Source organism: Pseudopipra pipra, chromosome 27, assembly GCF_036250125.1.
Source record: "Pseudopipra pipra isolate bDixPip1 chromosome 27, bDixPip1.hap1, whole genome shotgun sequence".
In the NCBI taxonomy this organism is placed as follows: domain Eukaryota; kingdom Metazoa; phylum Chordata; class Aves; order Passeriformes; family Pipridae; genus Pseudopipra; species Pseudopipra pipra.
Window position 1 is genome coordinate 132,800 of NC_087575.1, and position 21,363 is coordinate 154,162.

General features: G+C 40.5%; 1 protein-coding gene across 4 annotated transcripts in view; it reads right to left on the minus strand.

Annotated features, from left to right (window-relative positions):
• CPAMD8 (C3 and PZP like alpha-2-macroglobulin domain containing 8) overlaps positions 1-21,363 on the minus strand; it is a 55,456-nt gene that overhangs the window by 27,261 nt on the left and 6,832 nt on the right. For 3 of the 4 annotated variants that reach the window (XM_064637025.1, XM_064637023.1, XM_064637026.1), the window contains exons 7-27: positions 20,933-20,987; positions 20,686-20,799; positions 20,284-20,368; positions 19,918-20,026; positions 19,234-19,461; positions 18,925-19,095; positions 18,406-18,534; positions 16,192-16,381; positions 14,453-14,625; positions 14,217-14,366; positions 13,946-14,107; positions 11,856-11,998; positions 10,796-10,861; positions 7,723-7,954; positions 6,964-7,117; positions 6,214-6,356; positions 5,725-5,776; positions 4,750-5,048; positions 4,127-4,352; positions 3,391-3,567; positions 544-625 (exon numbers count right to left, since the gene is read on the minus strand). In XM_064637025.1, coding sequence (XP_064493095.1) covers positions 544-625; positions 3,391-3,567; positions 4,127-4,352; positions 4,750-5,048; positions 5,725-5,776; positions 6,214-6,356; positions 6,964-7,117; positions 7,723-7,954; positions 10,796-10,861; positions 11,856-11,998; positions 13,946-14,107; positions 14,217-14,366; positions 14,453-14,625; positions 16,192-16,381; positions 18,406-18,534; positions 18,925-19,095; positions 19,234-19,461; positions 19,918-20,026; positions 20,284-20,368; positions 20,686-20,799; positions 20,933-20,987 — 3,140 coding nt within the window. The remainder of the gene's footprint in view (positions 1-543; positions 626-3,390; positions 3,568-4,126; positions 4,353-4,749; positions 5,049-5,724; positions 5,777-6,213; positions 6,357-6,963; positions 7,118-7,722; positions 7,955-10,795; positions 10,862-11,855; positions 11,999-13,945; positions 14,108-14,216; positions 14,367-14,452; positions 14,626-16,191; positions 16,382-18,405; positions 18,535-18,924; positions 19,096-19,233; positions 19,462-19,917; positions 20,027-20,283; positions 20,369-20,685; positions 20,800-20,932; positions 20,988-21,363) is intronic. The other variant, XM_064637024.1, reaches the window with a different exon arrangement.

Sequence of the window (21,363 nt, forward strand, 5' to 3'; positions counted from 1 at the left end):
TGGGAGGGAGGGTCTGGCATCGATCAGGGAGTGGTGAGCAATTGTATTGTGCACCACTTGGTGTTTTGCCTTATTACTGTCAATATTATTATAATTTACCATTATTACTGTATTTTTACCTTATTTCTGATTACTAATTTGTTCTTATCTCAACCTACAAGTTTTACTTTGATTCTCCTTCCCATTCCACCAGGATGGGGGGAAAGAGAAGGTGTTTGAACGAGTGGCTCTGTGGTGCTTAATTTCCAGCTGGGCTTAAACCAAGACAGCATATCAGTAGATCTGAATATCTTATCTGCTCCTGAGTCCTGAAATAACTAGAACACACCTATTAGGGTAGTAAGAACATTCAGCAGCACTGAAGCAGTAATTCTGTACTCACTGAGTATTTATTTCTATTTTCCTGTTTTATTTCTATTCTCCACTGTGTGCAATACCACGATAGAAGCTGGAAAATTCCTCTTCTTTCCCAGCCAACTGTGTGTTTTTCCCATTTAGCAAACACTTAACACTTTTCTAACTCTGTTTTAAATAGCAACTCACCACATACTCCCTGATGAATCTCTCTCCCCAAAAGCACTGTATGAGCCATCTTGTCTCTTGTAGGTCAGCTGGCGCTGGTAGCCTGGAAGTCACAAAAGAATTGGGGGAGTCCAAAATCCTCACACAGAGAAAAACAAGAATTTCAAGTGAATGAAGACTCAGAGCATCTGGCACTCATGTAAGGGATTCTGCTGCCCCAGGCAGCCTCTTGTTCTGCTGTGAGTGAGAGCCAGCTCTGTGTCCATACAGCTTATCCAGAAATCCGGTCAGGATAACATCTGGGACACTGCAGCTCCTGCCTTTTAGACACTTGAAATGTTAGAAATGTGATACTCCTCTGAAAAAAATGCAGTATCAAAAGAAAGATTTTTTTCCTTAAGTCCACAGCCACTCTCCTTCTGCTCTACTGAATGCACAATACAGATGAAAATGGTTTTTCTTCAACAGCACAGCTGGATTCAGACTTTTCTCCAAAGCTGTTGCTTGGGACAACTTAAGGTAACTGTAACATAACAATAACAGCTGTGATCTTGATGCCCTTGAAGATTTCCAAGCTACCAGGACTGTCTTAAGGCTTGTTTTAGGCAACATTATTAACAAGTTGAAGATAAGAACTCTCTCCTGAAATGTCTTCTGAGACAGAAAATTAGGAAAGATAGTCAAAGTGCTCTTCCTACCAGGAAAATAATTTGCTTCTCAAATCTGTTTGTCTATAACCATAAACTGCTCTTCCTAATAAAGCACTCTAGGAATACAGGAATATATGAGTTGGGGAACACAGAACACACACTTGGAGAAAGCTCTTAAACACCCACTGGAATCAAACCCCTTAGAGTGGGTATTTCTGATAAGGAAACATGTCAAGCCTGCAAGAAGATGGTGTCAAAAGACATTTACTGCTTGCTAATTTCTCCAACACATCAGTAGATGTTTTATTCCACACCACATGACATTTTCATGAGAATGGGCTAGTTTTTCATTTCCAGAGGTGAAGCTTCCTTGTTGACCTCTCCAGATACAGGCAGCTCCTCAATCCCTGAGTAAGGACTGCCCATGACTTCTGTACTTTTCAGTTGCTCTATAGGTTTCCAGTGCTCACAGGGAAAGCAGGTGGAATGGTTTGAATGGGAGGAACAAAGCCCTAGAGATTATTGATGCTCTTGTATTAACCACATCTTTGCCCGAGGATTGCGGCACAGCTACAAACACATGGCAGAAAACCTAAATAATTGTATTAATTTTTTTCTTCCTCCAAACAATAGGTGTGACATTAAATTAGATTCCTCTTCTTCTCTGCAGGCCTCAGGTTCAATTTACTACTGAGCCCTTCCTGCTTAAATAGTTCCTAAGTGTCCCTTTCCAGTGTGCAAATGGACACATTGAGTCTTCATACCTCTCTTATCATTGTCTCTTGGAATGTTCATTTTGAATTCAGTTGTGCTTCATTGCTCTTACACTTATTCTTCTTTGCTTCCAAGGTAGGGAGTGGTAGACTTGATGTCTTGCTAGCTCTTCTGAAATCTTCCCTTTCAAACACTCCGTGGATGTTGGAACTCACTGGAGAGGTTCACCTTCCCAGTTTTCCCCTGTTCATCTGCTTTTGTAGAACTGTGTTGTGGGGAAGTAGAAAAAAATGCTGACTGGTTTAGCTCAGGCCACTTCTAAAGTTTAGGAAACACACAGAAATTGTTGGGTATCAGCACTTTCCATCATGGATGACTAAGCGAAGAAGTTTTCTGGCTTGGTAAGTCACAAAAGCCTTCTGGAGTGAGCAAACAGACTTTCTCCATCTAAACCTTGCACTTGGCAGGGCTCCAATAAACACAGAAGAGTTTAAAACTCTTGAGAATTTCTTCTGTCAGGGTTAATTAGCAAGCAGAGCTTAGAGCCAAAAACTTGGAAGGTTTGCAGATTCTTAAAAGGAAACAAAAGCAAAAGATGTTGCAAAGGAAACACTGACTTGGACTATTAACAAATTCCCTTTGCCTCATTGCTCTCAGCAAGCACAAAACATTACAAGTAGAATGAGTGGAGCCAGGCAAAGGAAGAAGCACTGGGCTTTAGCTGCTGAATACAAGAAATATCTGGCATATTCCATTTTATATTTATATTTTCAGAGGAGAACCACCTAATCCTGTCACCTCTGATTTCATCACATGACTATTGTCTGACTCATACACAAGAGAGCTTTGTCCCTTTGGGTCATTCTTGTTTTTAATGATCTCTGAATTCTTACTGAAAATTGCACTTTGTTATAAAACTATTTTGCATGTGGCTCTTCTTAAACAAATGCTGAGAAAAACAGTGCAAAGAAAAAGATAGATTGCTTTGAGCTGCTTAGTGAGGTAGGACAGGACACTGAAAGGACAGATAAAATCCCTCATTATATGCCTCTAGGATAACTATTTTGCATACTAACTTTTGATTTTGGGTACAATGTTACTAAGAAAATAGTGTTAAAGAAAGAAAGTCCAGAGAAGAGTCATGTCCTGACTAAAGTGATGGAAAGACAATTCACGAATAAGGCAAAAAAAGGTATGGATTTTTAAGAAAATTAGTTTTCCTTGGCTTTCTAAGATGTTTGAACATAGAAATCAGCTATCTAAGGAAAAAAATAAAAAAGATAAATCAATAAACATCCAAACTTAGAGTTATTGAAGGGAAACACAGGTTATGTATCAAGGGAAAATGTCTTGCCATTAAAATCTGTTAATCTGTGAAATTATCCTACAAGAAATGATGAATCCTCATCACTTGGGCTACTCTTGATTAGAAAGCATGACAGGATACAAGTAAAACTCTCTTCTAACTTTTCTCCATTTATAAATTGTGAATGTAATGAGTTACCTTGAACAAGGTAATCAGTAGCTTCGATCTCCACCTCATGACTGAGTTGTTTGGTTTTCTGCAGATATTTCAGGACAAAAACATTGGGAGCAAAATGGATCATGTTCTGCTCCCCACAGCCAAAGGGTAATCGTAGAAGGTTGTCCAAGTTGTTCAAAGTAGGACCCATCACATCTCCTGTTTGAGAAAGAGGTGATATGCTCAGTATTAGGCAGTTAGACTTGACTTTTGGTGTCTTATGATTAAACCCCGCCTGACTACACCAATATCACCGGTTAAATAAACTGTATCATAAGTGGGAAGTCCTTCATACGTTAAATCTTAGCCCTTCAATCTTTTGTTGGATTAAAGAAATTCCGCATTTCAGAGTTGGATTGTCCATGACTTCCCAAATTAAGGTGAGTTTAGAACACAGCACAATTTGTGATTATGATGATTATGAAATAAATACTGTGAACTCTAACAGACAGTGCCTCTGCAATGCTCTCAGTATCAACTTTAAATCACTGTCAACTCAAACAGGTTTCAAAAAAGTGACAAAAAAACCCCCCAAAAAATCATTTGTCCTAGAATTAAGTGGCATAAACCTGTGTAAATGCCTATGACTATCTTATCAGTGTAAATGCCTATGTCTATCTTATCAGGTGTGCATTACTCAAATACTGGTCAGAAGCAAGTAACAGCTGGAGTATCTCTTCACATTTGATACCCAGTGATACCTCCTCAGAATTGATACCTATGATTGAAGCCGTAGCTCTTTCTGATCCTGGAATTATGTTGTGGGGAACTCCAAGAGTAAATGCTTCATTGTGATTTTCATCAGTCTCTTCTTTTCTCCAAATTTTAAACTCTCCCATTGACCCCCAGCCTGTGGAAAAGCCAACGTACTTCACCTCAAGCTGTTTGGGGACTGTCCACTCCACAATAATAGACTCATTTAGCATCCGAATACCGTGGCCAACCTGAAAGGGACAGAAAACCAGGCAGTTCCAAGAGCCCATACATACATTTGGAGTCACTCTGCCAGGTGTCCTTGGACCCCATAACTCATGTGTGCATCAGAGAACATCGCACATGGATCAATACCTTTCTCTTTCCCACCCACAAAACAATCCAAGGAAGTTTAATGAGAATTCCACAGGCTTGACCTTCAAGGACTAAAAATGTTGAAGACTGAGGTCCTGAGGACACACCAAACTGATTTGTTCTGAGCGGATTTGTTCTGATTAAAGAATTAAAACAGAAGAGACAACAGGAGATAATCTTTCACCTTTTACACCAACCTAAGGAAAACCTGCCATTTGTGTGCTCAGACTCTGTTTAAAAAGAGACTTTGAGACCCTTACAAGAATTCAGTACCTGGATAATTCCGTTTTTCCAGCTGATCCAGAAGCTGCGGAATTCATCCCAGGAGAGGATCCCAGGTGTGTCCCTGCTGGCCACGGGTTCACCCATTTTGCTTACGGAAATCCATGTTTTGCTGTTTTGATGTCCACCAATAACAATCTCTGTCATCTCTGCCATGTCGCGGGGACCAGAGGACAAGGCCAGGTGAGCATCATTGTGGGCTTTCACAGCAATATCAAAGTGGGTCATCTGGGCAGGTTTCTGCATGTACTGGTACTCATATTTGTTAGGTGTAGATATGTGGATTTTCTCTAGCCAGAAAAATAACGGAATGTTGTAAGAATTAGAGCTGAGCTTACAGACTTCAAAAATAACCCACTGCTGATTACTAAATTTAAACAAACACACCTTTCCTAAGTAATGTTTTTTTCCAGCTTCTCTTAAAACAAACTATGAAAGTAAACATGGATGTTTCTTCTCATCTTTTATTTTTACATCCTTCCAATAAAGAAGATACTTCAAACTGCTCAGCTGAATTTTTCATGAAGTCTGCAAGTGATTTTTCAGTTCAAATCTAGTAGTCAAAAGCAGCTCTGTTTAGCTACTGGAGCCAATTTTGAGCTACCCAAATCTCTGGCAGAAAGGACATACTGACTCCAGAACTGAATTTTAAAAGACCAACTGAAAATATAGTACAGTCCCAGTTACTGTCCACAGTGCTGAATACTCAAACTGTTTCATAAAGTAAAGGAATTTAATGGCCATTTCCAGAAATCATTTGGGCAGTTAGAACAAATTCATAATTAGCCAGCCCAGTTAGAAAGACTCTTTATTCAGAAATTCTTCCTACACACCATAACTCATCAATCACAGAGAAACGGACACAAAAATTTTAATTTTTTTTTTTTTTAAAGGAGATGAAGCCAAATGTTTCTATTTAAAACTGAATCAAACAAACTGAATCTCTCATTCAAATCATGAACTTACCATTTGGGCAGAAGAACACACTGTAGGTGTATTCTCTGGACAGTCCCTCTGGCTATAGAAAGACAGAAATCCACACATAAACCCACAGGGCTTAGATGAGCAGGAACAGATCTCAGTTTTACTTAGAAAACACAGAAATGATATTCTGCTGCTGTACAGTTGTTTATGTCCTTTATAGGAAAAGAGATGACACCATGTGCCAACCACCAGCAGAGAACCTCACAGCACAGCACATTTTAGATTAACAGGGTAAGTTTATCCAATAAAATTTCCATTCCTTTTTCTCCTGAACAGTATTGAAGATTCACCAGGTAAACTCAGAACCACATAGGCTCTTTCTGTACAAGTATCACTACATTATTTCCAACCATGGAAACAAACTACAAATCAATTTGAGGATTCTGATAAACCTATCCATGTTTGCTTACCTAAAAAATGTCACAATTTGCCCATTTTTATCTGAATTATTGCAAATTCCTATTTTCTTACCTCAATAATCACACTACTACGAACATAATCCACTCCCATTGGGGTTCTTTTGTCCAGGAAAGTGTCCTCTGAGTGTTTGTCATTCTTTAAGCTCTGCATGCCATCCTCACAGCAATTAGTCCCACCATAAGCAAAAGCTTTTGCTAAGAAATAGAAGGGAAAAGCAGGAGGTATTTTGAGACAGGAAGATCTCCACGAACTTAAGAGAAGATCTGAACGAATTAGATACAGCTAATTACCAGTACATCAAGTGTTTTGGAAATACAGCTCTCTCCTATTACCCTTATGCCATATTTGAATGATCACATCTAAAAACAGGCAATATTTGGCCAGTCATGGGGCAACAGAGAAACTCTTCTCTAATTTTCGGTGTTGGCCAATTTGTACTGGGATTATTTGTTGAAAGATGTACAAAATCTGTTGTTATTCTCTTATTTAAAAATTCCCAGGGAAATTTAAAAATTCTCTTCAGGGAAATCTATCAGGTCCAACCTAACATGAGCAAATACCACAACAGGAAAACTGATAATCAGGGAATCTCCTGAGGTTTGTAACAGGCTCTTCTCTGCATTATAGGTATAGAATGTGTTTCTACAATAAATGAGGTTGAAAAGCCAAGTTGGCAGCAAGTGGAATAAAAAATTCCCCTTTGGGGTAGTGGAGAAACAAGAATTTTCTGCCGAAAGAGAAATAAAAAGAAACACTTGTAAAACTCTTTCAAGCAACAAGCTGTTTTTAGTTCTATACTACCAGTGATGTTGCTCAGTCCCAGCTCATTGAAGGAGAGAACAACAGAGGTGGGTTTGGCTTCCCCGGGGGCAACGCACTTCTTTCTTGTCAGATGGTGCTTCCCAGGATGTCCAACAAACTTTATACCTTTTGGGACAGAAATCTTCACATGGACCTGTGAAAATTTTGGAATTCATTACAAATTTCAGCTGCAAAGCCACTTGTAAGAATTCTGAAAGCCACAAAATGCTCCACAAAAATCACAGCATACAGATTTATTTGTTCTTCAAGCTTTCTAGTCATGTTCTTGACTGAGAGCAGTACTTTCAGCTCAGCAATTCTACAAGTATTTCTGAGAGATACTACTGAGGGTAGGGAGACAATGAGTTTGAGAAGAAAACATCTTGGGAGACAGGATTTCTTGGGAAAAAAAACCAAAACAACTACTTCTGGCAGCTTTCCAATCACGAAGGAATTTCTTCTGTGATTCACAATGAGTTTCCTAATTGTCTTCTCTATATTTTTTCCCTATATTTTTCAATATTTGTACTTGTGAAGTGCTGCAAGATACTCCAGACCACTACATGTGTTTCAAGCTGAAAGTAAATAAAACAATGACTTTTATTTGTATTGAAAAGCAATATTTATCTTTTCAAGGCCCCTCTGCTGAGCTTACCTCTACATTAGGCTGGTACCTTATCTAATGTAACTTGTGGATCACTATGAGGTTCTGCTGATAAACCAGAATTGAGTTGTTCAGCAAAAGGAGGGGGCTGTTACCTCTACACACACAGCCAGGTAGTTGTAGACAGTCAGTGGGATTTTGGTCTGTTCCCCCCGGATGACGTGGTAGGGCAGGGTGAAATCAATGAAGAAAGGCTTGAATGTCTTCAGCTCTGTCTGTCTGGCAATGCCCAAACCCTTCTCTTCAGACAGACCCACAGCCTCCGTGATCCAGGTGGTGATGGAGTCAGGCACGTCCACGTGCAGCTGGGCTTCCCCTGATGTGTTACTGTCAAAAGGAATGTGAAATAATTTGGGTTCAGCAGATTAACTTCATTCCAAAGCATTTAATTTAAGTACACATTTTGGGGAGTTCCCTCCACATCCAAATTTATAAGATAACATCAGTGTCTGCTTTGAGCAGCAGCTTATAAAAGGCTCAATGTTTTTTATCAGTTGAGACCTGTAAACATTTATAAGGAGAACAGCAAGTAGTTAGTTCTGTGAAACAATCTAACATACAAATTTGTACAGGTTTAAAAACTTTATTTGCAGCCTCATTATAAAGTGACTTTTCTTAGAGGCAAATGTCTGCATCAAGTCATAAAAATCCCCCACAAACAAAACTAAAAAACTACCAAAACCCAAAAACAACAACAAAAAAAGAAAGAATCCCAGAATGAGGTACTGGATAAAAGCAGTTCAACAACAATTTATTTAATTATCTCAGCATCAATATCAGCTAGTGAAATAAAAGTATTTTTTGTTGTCTCTGTGTCCATTTCTACACTGCAGACTCTGCTTGAATATAAGGTCAAATGAGAAATTTTCTAGACACCAAGTTCAGCAACTGTTTGTTTTGATTCAGAAGCATTTTGATTTGGTGGGGTTTGGAATGCCTCACTTAGAAAACTTCCAAACCCATCATCTTCTTCCAGTGGGGATTGAAACTAATTATTAAAAATCAAGTCTCTGAGTATTTAGTTTTCCTGTGCATACCCCAACAGGATATCATAAACCTGGTATCCTCTTCTACGCTTTGTAATAACAGAAATTCAATTTTCTTCTGAAGAAAATTTCCCTCCTGCAAAGCATCTTTGGCCTTGCCTGGAACAGAAAACATTTCCTCCAACACAAGAACAAAAGCTATTTCATGGCTCAACTGACAGCATGATTGGTGCAATTACGAGTACAACCCAAGGTTTTTTGCTCTCAAGTTCTTATTTATTCCCCAGAGCTTGATACACATGCTGTCAGCCCTGTGAGCTTTTGAGGGCATGGAAAAGGAGAAAGGAAGGTCTTCAGAACGAACTTGGAGAGCCTATAACATGACATGATCCTTGTGGGTCCCTCCCAACCCAGAACATTCCATGAAACATTGTCACCTGCAAAGCTGCCTGATCCACATCCAGGCCACCCCCAAGAACTGCACTTCCACTGCTCTTCACATGCAAGTGATTCACTTTTGGCATAAATGGAGCACTTTCACTTTGGTCCTCTACATCAACTGTTTGCAATTCTCCTTGAGCCTGAAGCTGCAGGAACTGTCAGGAGCCAGGCAGGAGGTCATGGACTGATCTGTGTATTTATAGTACAGCGGGGAAAGAATTAAAACAAATGGTTTGATGAAAACTAGAGATTACTGTGCCTTTTAGTAGACATGCTAAGCTCAGTCAGGCTCCAAGCACTGGCCAATGAATGTGGTTCCCCAGCTCAAAGTTCAGAGTGGAGAGCCTGGGAAATGCACTTGGCTTGGCAACACCAAGTTATTACAAAATCATGGAATGGTTTGGGTTGGGAGAGACGTTAAAGCTCACCTCATTCCAGGGCAGGGACACCTTCCACCATCCCAGGTTGCTCCAAGCCCTGTCCAACCCAGCTTTGGACACTTCCAGGGATGGGGCAGCCACAGCTTCTCTAGGCAACCTGTGCCAATATCACCCTTATAGTAAAGAATTTCTTCCTGTTATCTAACCCAAACCTACTTAAAAATTAAAGCTATTTTAACTTTTTTTAAGCAGACTAATTCCTTAATATTTAGGTCCTCATACTAACTGGAGTTATGCAGCTGGTACCTGCAATAATCCCCAGCCCTGAAGAATAAGTAGAAGGGTGTCCTGGCTCTAGGACTGGCAGGATTCCAGTTTGTTTAACCGGACAATTTGTTGCAGCTGATGTTCTTTCCACTGGGATTTCAGCCCATAACCAGTATTAACATTATTTTCACACATGAGGGCACTTACTCTTCTGGGCGGGGGGCCAAAGTACACACTCATTTCCAGCCATTAGACCCTCCAGCCAGGCTCTAGGAATTTTTAGAATTGGTTTGGGAAGTTGACATTAGGCTTTTGTTTCTTTTTTTTTTTTTTTTTTTTTGAGGATTGTATTTTGTAATTATAAATGGTAGAAGAAAAAAATAAATTCTTTCTGTTCAAGAGAGTGGAAGTGAAGAAATGGTCAACTCAGTTGTTTCTAAAGAAATGAAGTGGAGAAAATGCAATCTGCAACTTTTTATTCCGCACTCTCCTACTTATAATTAACTGCCCCAGCTTGCTGAGGCCCAAACAGGCACTTCTGGAATTCTCTGTGTATTTCTACAAAGCATATTTCATGCTCAATTGAACAGATTTGAATACACTTGCTCCAAGTTCCTGTCAAATTTAATTTACAATCATTTGTTGAGAAGGAAGTTTACTTGCAAACCTGGAGAAGTCTTTTAATAATTGCTTCAAATTATCCTAGGTGTGCTGTTGTGGGAGAGATTAGTTATCTATTTATTAATTTTCTTAGTTCCAACTGTACCCAGAGGAAACCACTATTTATGAGGCAGTAAATTAAGGTTTGGGGGAGATGCTTTTGCAACAGATGACAGAGAAAGAAGGAATTTGAAAAGCAATCAATAGAGAATCAATGTGGTTACAATTGACAGGTTCCACTTGAAGCAGGTGAATACACTTCAAGACCAGATGAAATGTTGCAAAGAGTATTGATTAAGGTGGTAATGAAGAAAAACAATTAAAAAATATCAGAAAATGCCAATATAACTCTAGTAGGTTTTACAGAGCTTTGTTTTTTGTAGTTGAACAGATACAACCCTCTGGATATAATTAAGAAAATTCCCTGTCAATACCTGACATTAAGGCAATGCCAAATCCATGTTTCGGGAAAGAAGGTTCTTTTTCTCTTCTCTGCTCTGCTAGAACAAGAAAGAAGTCCTTGTGAATTAACTCTTTCATTAAGACAGTTTTAACTGATAAATCAGAGAGTTATCACCTGACTGCAGCTCACATCACCAACATTTTGGCTCACTACAGACTCATTCAGTGAGTGGGCGATCACCCATAACACAAATTACATGGTCCTCCCAAACAATCCCATTGTGCACACACACACTCTGCAGACATAAATAAGAATGTAAAAAAAACCAGTACAAATAAGATTATATTATTTCTGCTAGTTTTAAAGATTATCTGATTTTATGATCCAAATTCTTTCACCAAAGGAAGTCAAAAGGAGCACACTGAGCATGTGACTTCCCAGGATACGATATGGCCTAACTAACAGCAGTTACTACAATCACTACTTTATATTCCTCTCCACTTCTTCTCTTGGAGTTGTCTTGACCTCTAATATTTTAATAATTTAGTCAGTTTTTCTACACCTATGATGCTTCATTATCTTTTTGTTAATTAACCCCCTGGCTCTGCTAAGAGAAGCTCCCAGGATGTTCAGGATGCAAATGGAAGGCTCAGAATTACCCACTGCACTTCAGGATTTATTCTTCCTGCAGCCCCTCATTTTGACCACCAGCTGAATGGCCAAAATAACAAACAATTAACTCTGTGAAACCAGCTCTAGCTTGAAAATATTGAGAAAGCAGCAACTAATTCCCAGAAAACTGACATATGAAAGAATGTCAAATGATTCATATCATATCTTATCAAATCATATCATATTCATATCTTCATTTTGAAGAATATTTTTCTACATTTTTCCAGAATTAAACTAAATTTAACAAAGTGATGTCAGCTGTAAGTTTTGTTAAGTCTATCAAGACGTCAGAAGAGTTTCTCCACCACTGCCTTTAAACCTGGGGGTATGGAGGTGGAAAGCAGCTGATAATATAGAAGAAAGAAAAAACAGCTCAGAGTAACATAGACAATATATATTACAAAAAAAAAAAAAGTTACCTTGCTGTTATTTTAGAATGCATTGTGGCCACCAAGGTCCCAGTGTGTGGCTGGAAGGCTGGAACAGCCTCATCTGTGTACATTCCTCCATTCTGCCTGTGGTTCAAGCTGACTATGTCAGTCATTACCACCAAACCAGTTTCCTAGAACATGCAAATGAAGACCACAAAACAAAAACCAGCAAGGAAAAAAATAAATTAAGAGAATTAAATGTGTACCAAGAAAAACTTTTTAAAATAGAATTCCTCAATCCTGTTCTAACATTTATAGGGTAAATCTCAATTGAAACCTGAGGATTTTTTTAAAAATTTTATATAAAAATGAAGATACATCCGCAGAGGTTTTATGAGAAAGCTCTTGTTTGCTTGGAAAATGCATTTAAATCACTATCTAACATTACTGGGCATATGTGACTGCTAGGCAGCTAGAGGTAAAAAAATAATTACACAAATTTTTCCCCTAGAATGCAACATTACAGCTTTTTACCTTTCCTAAAAGTTTCCAGAGTGTTCTGCTGCACTTAGCAGGCAGCTCTCACATCAGACATAACCAATTCTGTACTGCCAGGGATGCCAAGCAAAATGAAAACTGTCCACACAGCTCCACAGGGAAAGCACAGAACTCCTGAGAAAGCTCTCTGCCAGCTCTGTCCCCTAAATGCACTTATTCATAAGAGACAGCAGCTCTCAGACGCCAAAGAATGAGCTTTGTTCTCCACATCCACACCCAGTTATCACACACCAGGGATGCAGCCCTGCAGTCACAGCAGCTCCCAATATATGCACCTTTTCCCAAGAATTTCTACCTCTCAGGAAGGAAAAAAGCAGCATCAGAACAAAACCAGATCCCAGGGAGAGGTTGAGGCATTGGGGGAATGTATGAAAGCCTTTGGGGTTTAAGGCAACATAATAAAACAATTTAGCTAAAAATCCCAGAAAGGGCAAAAAATGAGGAGACAGAGGAGCTGTAGGAAGCAAGGATCACAATTATTAGCAGTTACGTGGATTAAAATCGGAAAGAACATCAAACATTAGACCTGTGACACTGGTTCTCTAGGTCAATCTGTCTTTCAGAGCAGCCAGCAGTAAGAGTCTGTGTAAAGAATATAAAACATTCACAGCACAGCCTTTCACGTGGAATGTTCTTATTTCAGGCAATCAGGGAGCAGAGGTTACACCCTGCATGGTGAGGAAGACAGAAAAGTGGGATGTCAGCAGAGTCTGAAAGGGTGGATGGACTCTACCGTGCAACTCCAGGAAGGAAAAGAAGAGGCAAACAAGCAGGACTTCTTAAATAGATGAAGTAACATCATTTTAAACAAAAGGAAAGCAAGAAGCTAATGGAAATAGTAGCATGTCTTAAAACCCACAGGTGACTATTCTCAGCTTAAAGGACTGCACTGTTAGTATCCAAAGCAATGAACAGATGAATTAGTGCATGAATAAATTTTAAAAAAAAAAAAAAGAAAAAGAACTTGTTTTAAATGCTCAACTTGAAAGTTAATGCAAATACACAGCACAGATCAAAGAAATAAGATATTTAAAATCTGGTCAGGTTTAACTATAGAAAGACACCAAGCAAACATAACTACTTAAATATATGGCATTTAAGCAGTAACTTGATTGAGGATACAAAGAAAACATTCCTGATCTTTCATGCAGATGGCCACAGAAGCTGGCAGAGCTTGGGCAGGAAAGAAATGTAAATGATTTCCAAAGGATAGTCCAAAAGGGAAAAGACTACAAGGAAAGACTCACATTCCACCTTCCTTCCCTGTCAGAGGAGCTGCAGAAGAGACCTGCAAGCTCATCCACAGCTGGAGGAACCTTCTGGTCCCTCTAATTCTCCAGAGCATCAGCATGAATTCCTTCCCCCAATAGCGTAACTGGCCCTCTCATCAAGACTGGCCAAAATCAAACAACGTCTCTCCAACATTTTTGCTGGAACAGTGAACTCTGTTCTCAAAAATTACTTTCCAGCCTCCTCTCAGAGAAATAGCTCTGGTATGGGCAAAATATGGAGCTGAAAAATCATCCTGCAAACATGAAAGCAAAACAACTCCATAGAGAAGGGAGGCTCATTCTTCCTACTGTAAAGGCGAAGCGAGCATCCTTGGTGATGTCCCAGTGCCAGGGAAAGACTGAAGATCTACGGCGTCTATGTGAGGACATGCCTGGCCACCAGAAGTGCCCTTCCTCCTTTGGAGCTCCAAAAGCATCAGATACATCATACTCTGCAAGCTCCTGAAAAACCTGCAGGGAAAGGGCAGAGGCTGCTGTCCTTGGGTATAAAGGTACAACACAAGGTAGATGTGGATCACAGCACTGAGGTAAAGACATCAGTGCCTTAAGCTCCTTATACCTGACTGGCTGTCAGCTGAAAGCCTGTCTTCAGCAGGTAGACACTCTTATCCACAGTGGCAATGCAGACACAGCTCGATTTTGCAGCTCTGATCTTGATGTTCACGACATCACCAGGTCTGGTCTCATTTGCTGAGAGCACCACTGCAACCTGGGAATGAACATTTAAGCCCAGTTATGTCTACAGGGAAGAACGAAACCCCATCCCTTCCTCCCCGCTGGCTCCAGAGCCCCTACCTGGTTCTCAAAGGAGGAGTTCACAGTGAACTGCAGGCTGTCTGTGACCCCCTCCCCGTTCTCCCTCACGTAGTACACCAGGAGACGGCCCAAGGGAGTCATGGAGTGAAGGACCGAGAATCTCAGGAATGTCACACACACCTCAACCTCTGCTGTAGGTGTGCTGGTAGGTGCTGGAACAGAAATGGTGAAAAATATAGTCTTATTTATCAAAATATCTCTTCTTCCTGCCCCATCCTGCTGCTGAGAGGCACAGAACTCCCAAGGCTTGCATTCTTCCCTGTTGCACGTTTTTCTTTAATTCAGTCTTTTCCCTTTTTCTCTTCTTTGTGAAAGCTGATGAGAAATTAGCACCCTTAACATAATGAGCAGCACAGTGAAGGTGGATAGGGAATGACTACTCAGTGTTCTTACAGCCATAAAAATCAAGGAAATACACGGTCAAGTTATTAAGCCATTAAAAACAAACAAAAAAAGGATATCTACTGCTGCAAAACTCTGCTGAGAGAAAAGGTATAAATTAATTTGAAAAAGATTATGCAGTTTCATGGCCAGTCTTCGCGAACGAAGATTTTTGGGAAAGGTCTTTACCCTTTGAGCCTGCGCAGTGGATTTTTTAGGTGAGACACAGTGTGTGCTGAACTGAGCCCACCCTTTAATCCTAAGGTTCATCTGCTGGGGCCAAGCGAGCTCGGACGGTGGCAGCGAGGTCCTCAGGACGTAGGTTTGTTTAGAGTGACCTTCTCTTAGATGGATGGCCTTACGGGGCTGACGAGCTCCATCTGCCCGGAGGAGTTCCCTGACCGGGAATCGAACCTGGGCCACGGCAGTGAGAGCGCTGCATCCTAACCACTAGACCACCAGGGGGCCCTGATTATGCAGTTTATAGAGCACATAATCACTGCAGAAGTTAAATAGAATCACCCAAAGGTTTGGGTTGGAAGGAACCTTTAGAGATCATCTAGTTCCAGCCCCCTGCTGTGGACAAGGACATCTTTCATAGGATCAGGTTGCCCAAAGTCCCATCCAACCTGCCCTGGAACACTTCCAAAGACAGAGCAATCACAATGCCTTCAGGTAGCCTGTAAATGCAACAGCTCAGAACAAATCTTCAGTGCAAAAAGTCATTACAAATTCCCAAACCTCTGATTCCCAGAAGCTGGGTTGGGTACATGTTTTACTCTTTGCCTGACTCCCAAACTGGTTGCTACTGCAGACAGGTTACCAGGATAGACATTTTCTTTGGCAGCTGTTACATGCATCTCCCAATTCCACCATTCTTTATCCCCCTGGTCCCTAAGTTCACCAGATTTGTATTCTTCTGTTATTCCTTGGACAAACTAGGAGTCCACATTTCATTTTCCTTCCCTGTGTGGACTGCTTGATCTTCTTTAGGCTGATCCACATTATCAGTCCATCTAATGTTCTCTTCTCAGTTCAAGCTCAACCAGCTCAGCAAACTGCCCCAGCCCCATCACACACTTCCTTGACACTCTGCTGAGCCAAAGGCAAGCAAAGATCAATTTTCTTAACAGAGAAAGACTGCAGAAAGACTAGAGAAAACTCTTAAAGAGTTATCCCTCAGAGAATTTTTTCTATGTATCACTATTTTTCTTGCACAAAATGATTCTACACTCTTTGAGGAGCATCCAGTTCAAAAACGGTGGATACTTAGGTTTGTGGAAAGGTGGGTTTTTCCCTGAAAACAGGAGGGAGATTGCATTTCTGCTGCTAGCTACCTGTTCCTGGGAAATGTGTGATACCAATGTTCTTCTCAGAGGGGAAGGTGGCTCTTTTGCTCCTCTGCTGGGTGACGTTACTGGGCTGGAGTCCCGAGAGGACAATGTTGCCTCGCGATGCCACTTCATAATGTAGAGTGAAGTTGCAGGGACATGTGGACTTCACTGCAATCCAAGCCTCCTCTCCTACCTGCACCCAGAGACAGAAAAGCAAAAGATCTGGTCTGTTGCAATGTACACTTTTGATTTATAAAGCACAGAAGCCCCTTTGGGTTTCAGGCCACGGGAGGTGTGACCCCTCTCTCCTAACAAACATAAGCATTGAAAAGTGTGTGACATTAGCACTGTTGTCATGGGCTTTTCTCACAGTAAAAAGAGGTCAGTGTTCAGCTCTCCACTCCCTGCAAATCTACAGGAGAATGAGCTGGGGGTTGTATGCATTAATGAAACAATGAAGGAATCTCTGGAATCCTGGAAGTTAAGCCTTTTGGCACAGAGCAGCTGTCAGAATTGGTTGAATTTTAGACACCCCTTCAGTAGTCCAGCCTCCCAAAAAAAGAAAGAGATAGATAGGTTCAGGGTAGAAAGAGATGTGTGTTTGATAGTCTTAGCAGTTTAACTGTGATTATACACGGGGACTGTATTCATGTGGCAAATACTAATTCAAACATAACCAACGCGGCATGAAATTTCTGGGAATAGATCTGAGGGAAAATGCTTTCCAATTACACAAGTCTTGATAATAACTTGTAAGTCTGGCACTCAGGGAGGTGTCAAACACACAAATAAATGAGAAGAAAGCTTTTTTTTGTCTGGGTAAGCTCATCTGATGCCTGCAATAGGCTCCAGAGCAGCACTCTGGGCACTGAAGCCCTGTATACAGAGGGGCTCGCTAAGTACTGAATGCTCAGAAGAAAAAATCCCCCCAAATAGGACTCGGCAATAATTCCCCTTTCCTAGGAACACAAACTTCTTGCTTCAGGGACCCGAGGAGCAGCTGGCACTGGTGTTCAGCAAGATTTCTGCAGAAGCTTCCACTCCTGACCCTCCTGTCATTTTAAGTAGAACAATTCTCAATTAAAACTGTTCAGGCTAGATGTTAAATCCCAAAAAAATCTTTCGAAAAACTTCGCTTTCTCCAGCACCAAGTGTTCTCCTTCCAGAATGTCCACATGGTACAAACCAAAAGGGCAGAACTTGACTACAAGGAGCTGCTAATGGTTAAATATAGTGAGAATGCCACAAAGTCCAAAAAGTGCCTCGTGACATTAAATATTTGAAGTATTAAGAATCCCCACAGTGCAAATGATGAAACAATTCATTAAAAAATGAATGTAGCTAATTGGAACACCCAGTAAGAGCTGGCAATGCAGGGAAACAGTTCCCACATCAGCTGGTCATCCAACTCCTAGCTTTCCCACAGAAGAATTAGTTCTAATCAGGTTATAATAAGAACAATGTGTTCAGATTAGCAGTGTACAATCCCCTTTCCATACCTCAGGAAACTTGTAAAAGATTAATTAGCCATTAAACTTCCATGAAATTCAACGATAAAAAAAAAAAAGCTCTTATTTGGATACAAAGAATCTGAAACCAACCTGACAGATAACAGAAATTTAAGTGTGTGTATTACCAAAACACACTTTTTTCCTCCACAAAGCAATATGCAGACCCTCAGAACACCTTCCTGGGTAAGAAGAAACCCTAAACAACTCTCAGAAAACAATATGCAACAGGAACCATGATTAAATCAGACCTTTATGAGAGAAATTGCAACTTTTATAGGGCAGGATTACAATTTTAGAGAGGCTCCTACGAAACCTACAAAAGACAAGGTAACTGTGTTCATAGTTCAGTAGCTGGAAGAATAAACAGATACAGTTGAGATTTACACTGGAAGTTCTAGTGAGACTACACAGCCTTAATTTTGATTTTTAGTAATGAAGCCACCCCAATAACATGAATTCCAATGATCTCCACAACACAAAGGAGAATGAGGTGCTGCATAAAGCATCAAAGGTGCTTTGCTTAGCACTGTGTGTGACCCATACTGAACAATTCTTTGGTGGCTGAAGTGCAGCTCCTTGAAGTTTCCTCCCTTTGGAATGGAAACAAAAACAGTTCAGGATCCCAGAAACACCTAGAAATATTTAATTAGAACTAAGAACTTTTAGCCGAGAATCGTTGCCATGATCGAATATGACGCCAACATACCTGGAAAGGTTTGTCTGGTGCCTGGAGCTGGATGTGACACTTGCTGGGCGAGTACCAGCTGCTGATGGACAAGTAGTTGGGCAGATATTGATCCCCAGAGGGTTTCCCATCAATTGCTGTCACTTTGGTCTTTTAAAAAAAAAGTTACATCTGAATGTTATGCATAGAAATCATGCATAGAAATCCTGATTTGTGCTCTTTTATGTTGTATCCCCTTCTCCCATTTTATGCTTTCCAGCTGTTCATCTCTTGTCATCTTTAAACAGCAATGTTACTTCCCAAATATCAGACCCTTACTACCTTGTTAAGCTGTATTTGGAGAAGCATCTTTTCATGGTGGTTCTCAACATCAGTTCTATTGGCAGCAAGAAACAAAGCAAGTGCTTGCTATGTTGAAATCCAGAAGCTGAAGCTAAAAAGGCAGCAATTTCCTGTTTGTAGCACTGATTTTATAAAGTGCAGGTTTGACAAGATTAGTTACATTAAAGCCCGCTAATCCTATAAAGATCTTTTACCCACCTCCAGCCAGACATATTGGGCAGCTGTGGGGATGGAGGGGATTTCAAACTCCACCAGGCCATTCCTTGATACCAGTTCACTTGTGTAAACGTTGTCCTTTGGTGTGAGCTCAGCTTTAATTCGGATGGTGACCCTGTCAGCTGGACTTCCATCAGGGTAAGTGACTTCTACCTACACAGTGTGACATTTATAGAACAACAGGGTTTACATGACCAGCAATTCCAGGTGGGAAAAACACACCAGAGAATATGGTGTGACATCCTGAGATCAAGTCAGTACAATCTCATGGTCGCTCTATTTTAATCTTACCTTCCCTTTGTAAGGCAGTCCAGGTTTGAACTGTTTTCTGGTGTCCTTGGAGTACTTGATATCAATCAGCTGTTTCTGGACAGGTGTTGAGTCATCAAATGTGACTTGTTTGCTCCCATCAGAGCTAATCAGTGTGGCCCAGATGTTGACTGTGCCTCGGAAATGCTCTGGGACATCAGCTGGCATCATGTCTTTGACACACACATCGAAAACAGCAGAGCCATCAATCTACAAATTGTGTTGGGGAACAGAAATGTAGGTTTGCATTCACATTCAGAGAAGGTCTGTAAGCCAAGTCTAAATCACAGGCACTAGATAGGAGTTTGCAGCAGTATTTTTACAGGATTAGGAGTGGAGAGAGTTAATTGGGGAGTGGATGAAGGAAGGAAGGAAGTAAGCAAGTTTCATTTTCCTCCTTATCCCTAGTCTGGACTAGCTCTGTCACAGTCCCTCAATCTCTTGTTCTCCTCAGCCCAATATGCTCTAAAACCAGATTAATACTATGCCAATAAATTCCCATCCCCCCAAATCATAAACAGACCATGCAAAAACAAGTAATATTTTTTATTATGCTGGACCTAATTATCCCATTTTATTCTTTATTTTCTGATCTCCCATCAGTAACAAAACAGAGCTGTGGGATTAAGGAACACAGATCACAGGTGAGTCAGTGGTCTTCCTCACCTGGGTGGTCTTGAGGACAGGGTGTCCCACTTCATGCCTGTAGTACCCCACACCATTTATAGTCATATTGACAATTAACTTCCCTGTCACTGGTTTTCCAAATGTGTATCTGAAATAGAAAGAAGATATTTAATAACCTCCAGATAGTTTTTTTCCTACTTATATCAAGGCAATAACATGTTACCTGCACATCTAGAAAACAGACAGTTTTCCAGCTTATTTTTAACATTCTAGGAAGGCTCTTACACAAGAAAGCTGATAATGATGACAAGAAATAATCTGAAAATTCAGCAGCAGATGGTATCCAAGCTCCAGTGACTGTACTACAATCCAGAGTATGAAACTTGATTTGGGATATGTTCCTACCTGGCATGGACAATTCCTTTTTCACACAGTGAGAGGTCCCGAATGTAGCGAGGGGGGTCAATGAGCAGCTCAAACTTTGGTAATACTACAATGAAAAAATACAGCAGAATCTTTTGAAGAAGAACTCATTGCCCAGATTATAAAGAAAGCCCACACAGCTCTGACCAGATCCTTCTTGTGGTCCATCAGGGCTGAGTGGGTAAACCAGTAGAGCATCAGTCGACAACAGCAGCAAACCAAGACCATCTTAGCAAAACACCCAGTTACCAGTGTCCCCATGCCACAGCTCGAAGGAAGTTTTCCTCATGACATTTTAAATGCATTATTTCAGGTATTTCCTCAAGAGAAAACATTTCATAGTGTTCTGTTCTTCCAAATGCACCTGGGTTCCAGCCAACTCACCATATTTCTGAACTTCAAAAGATTTGTTGTACGTGTGTCCCTGCATTTCAGCAAAGATGAGCCATTCCCCAAACACTGGCTGATCAGACAGAGGAAAAGTCATATTGACAATACCTGAAAAAAGGAATTGAACTGTGAACTCTGTGCTGCTGTTCAGACATTGCCAAGGCTTATTGAACACAACTCAGGGCAAGCAGAAGCAAAGGTGAATAACAATACAAGGAGGAAAGGTATCTGAAAAACTCACCACAACAAAATGGCTTCAAATTGCTCCACTCGATCATCCGTGACCCCCGAGGATCCTGCACATGGTTTAGGAATGAGAAACATCACAGTATCACTAACGCATTGAACTCAGTTTGCAACAAAGAACTTAATTTTTTAACATACACACATCACTAACAGTCCAAATGTAACTAATATATGTGTTCTGAAGATACTTTACCAGGGGTATTTGCTTTCTAAAATTATTTAAGAGCATTGTAAGCAATGCACACAAGCAAGTGCTGTCAAGCAACAGATCTTCCACCTGTTTTAAGACACCTCTTTCAGATGGGATGAACTGACCTCTGGTGACACTTTATTCCTAAAGGGTACGACAGGCAAGACAATTTTTAGGTGACATAGTCAGATGAAATGAATTCTACTGGTTTTACCAGCATTAAATCTGTGCTAAAC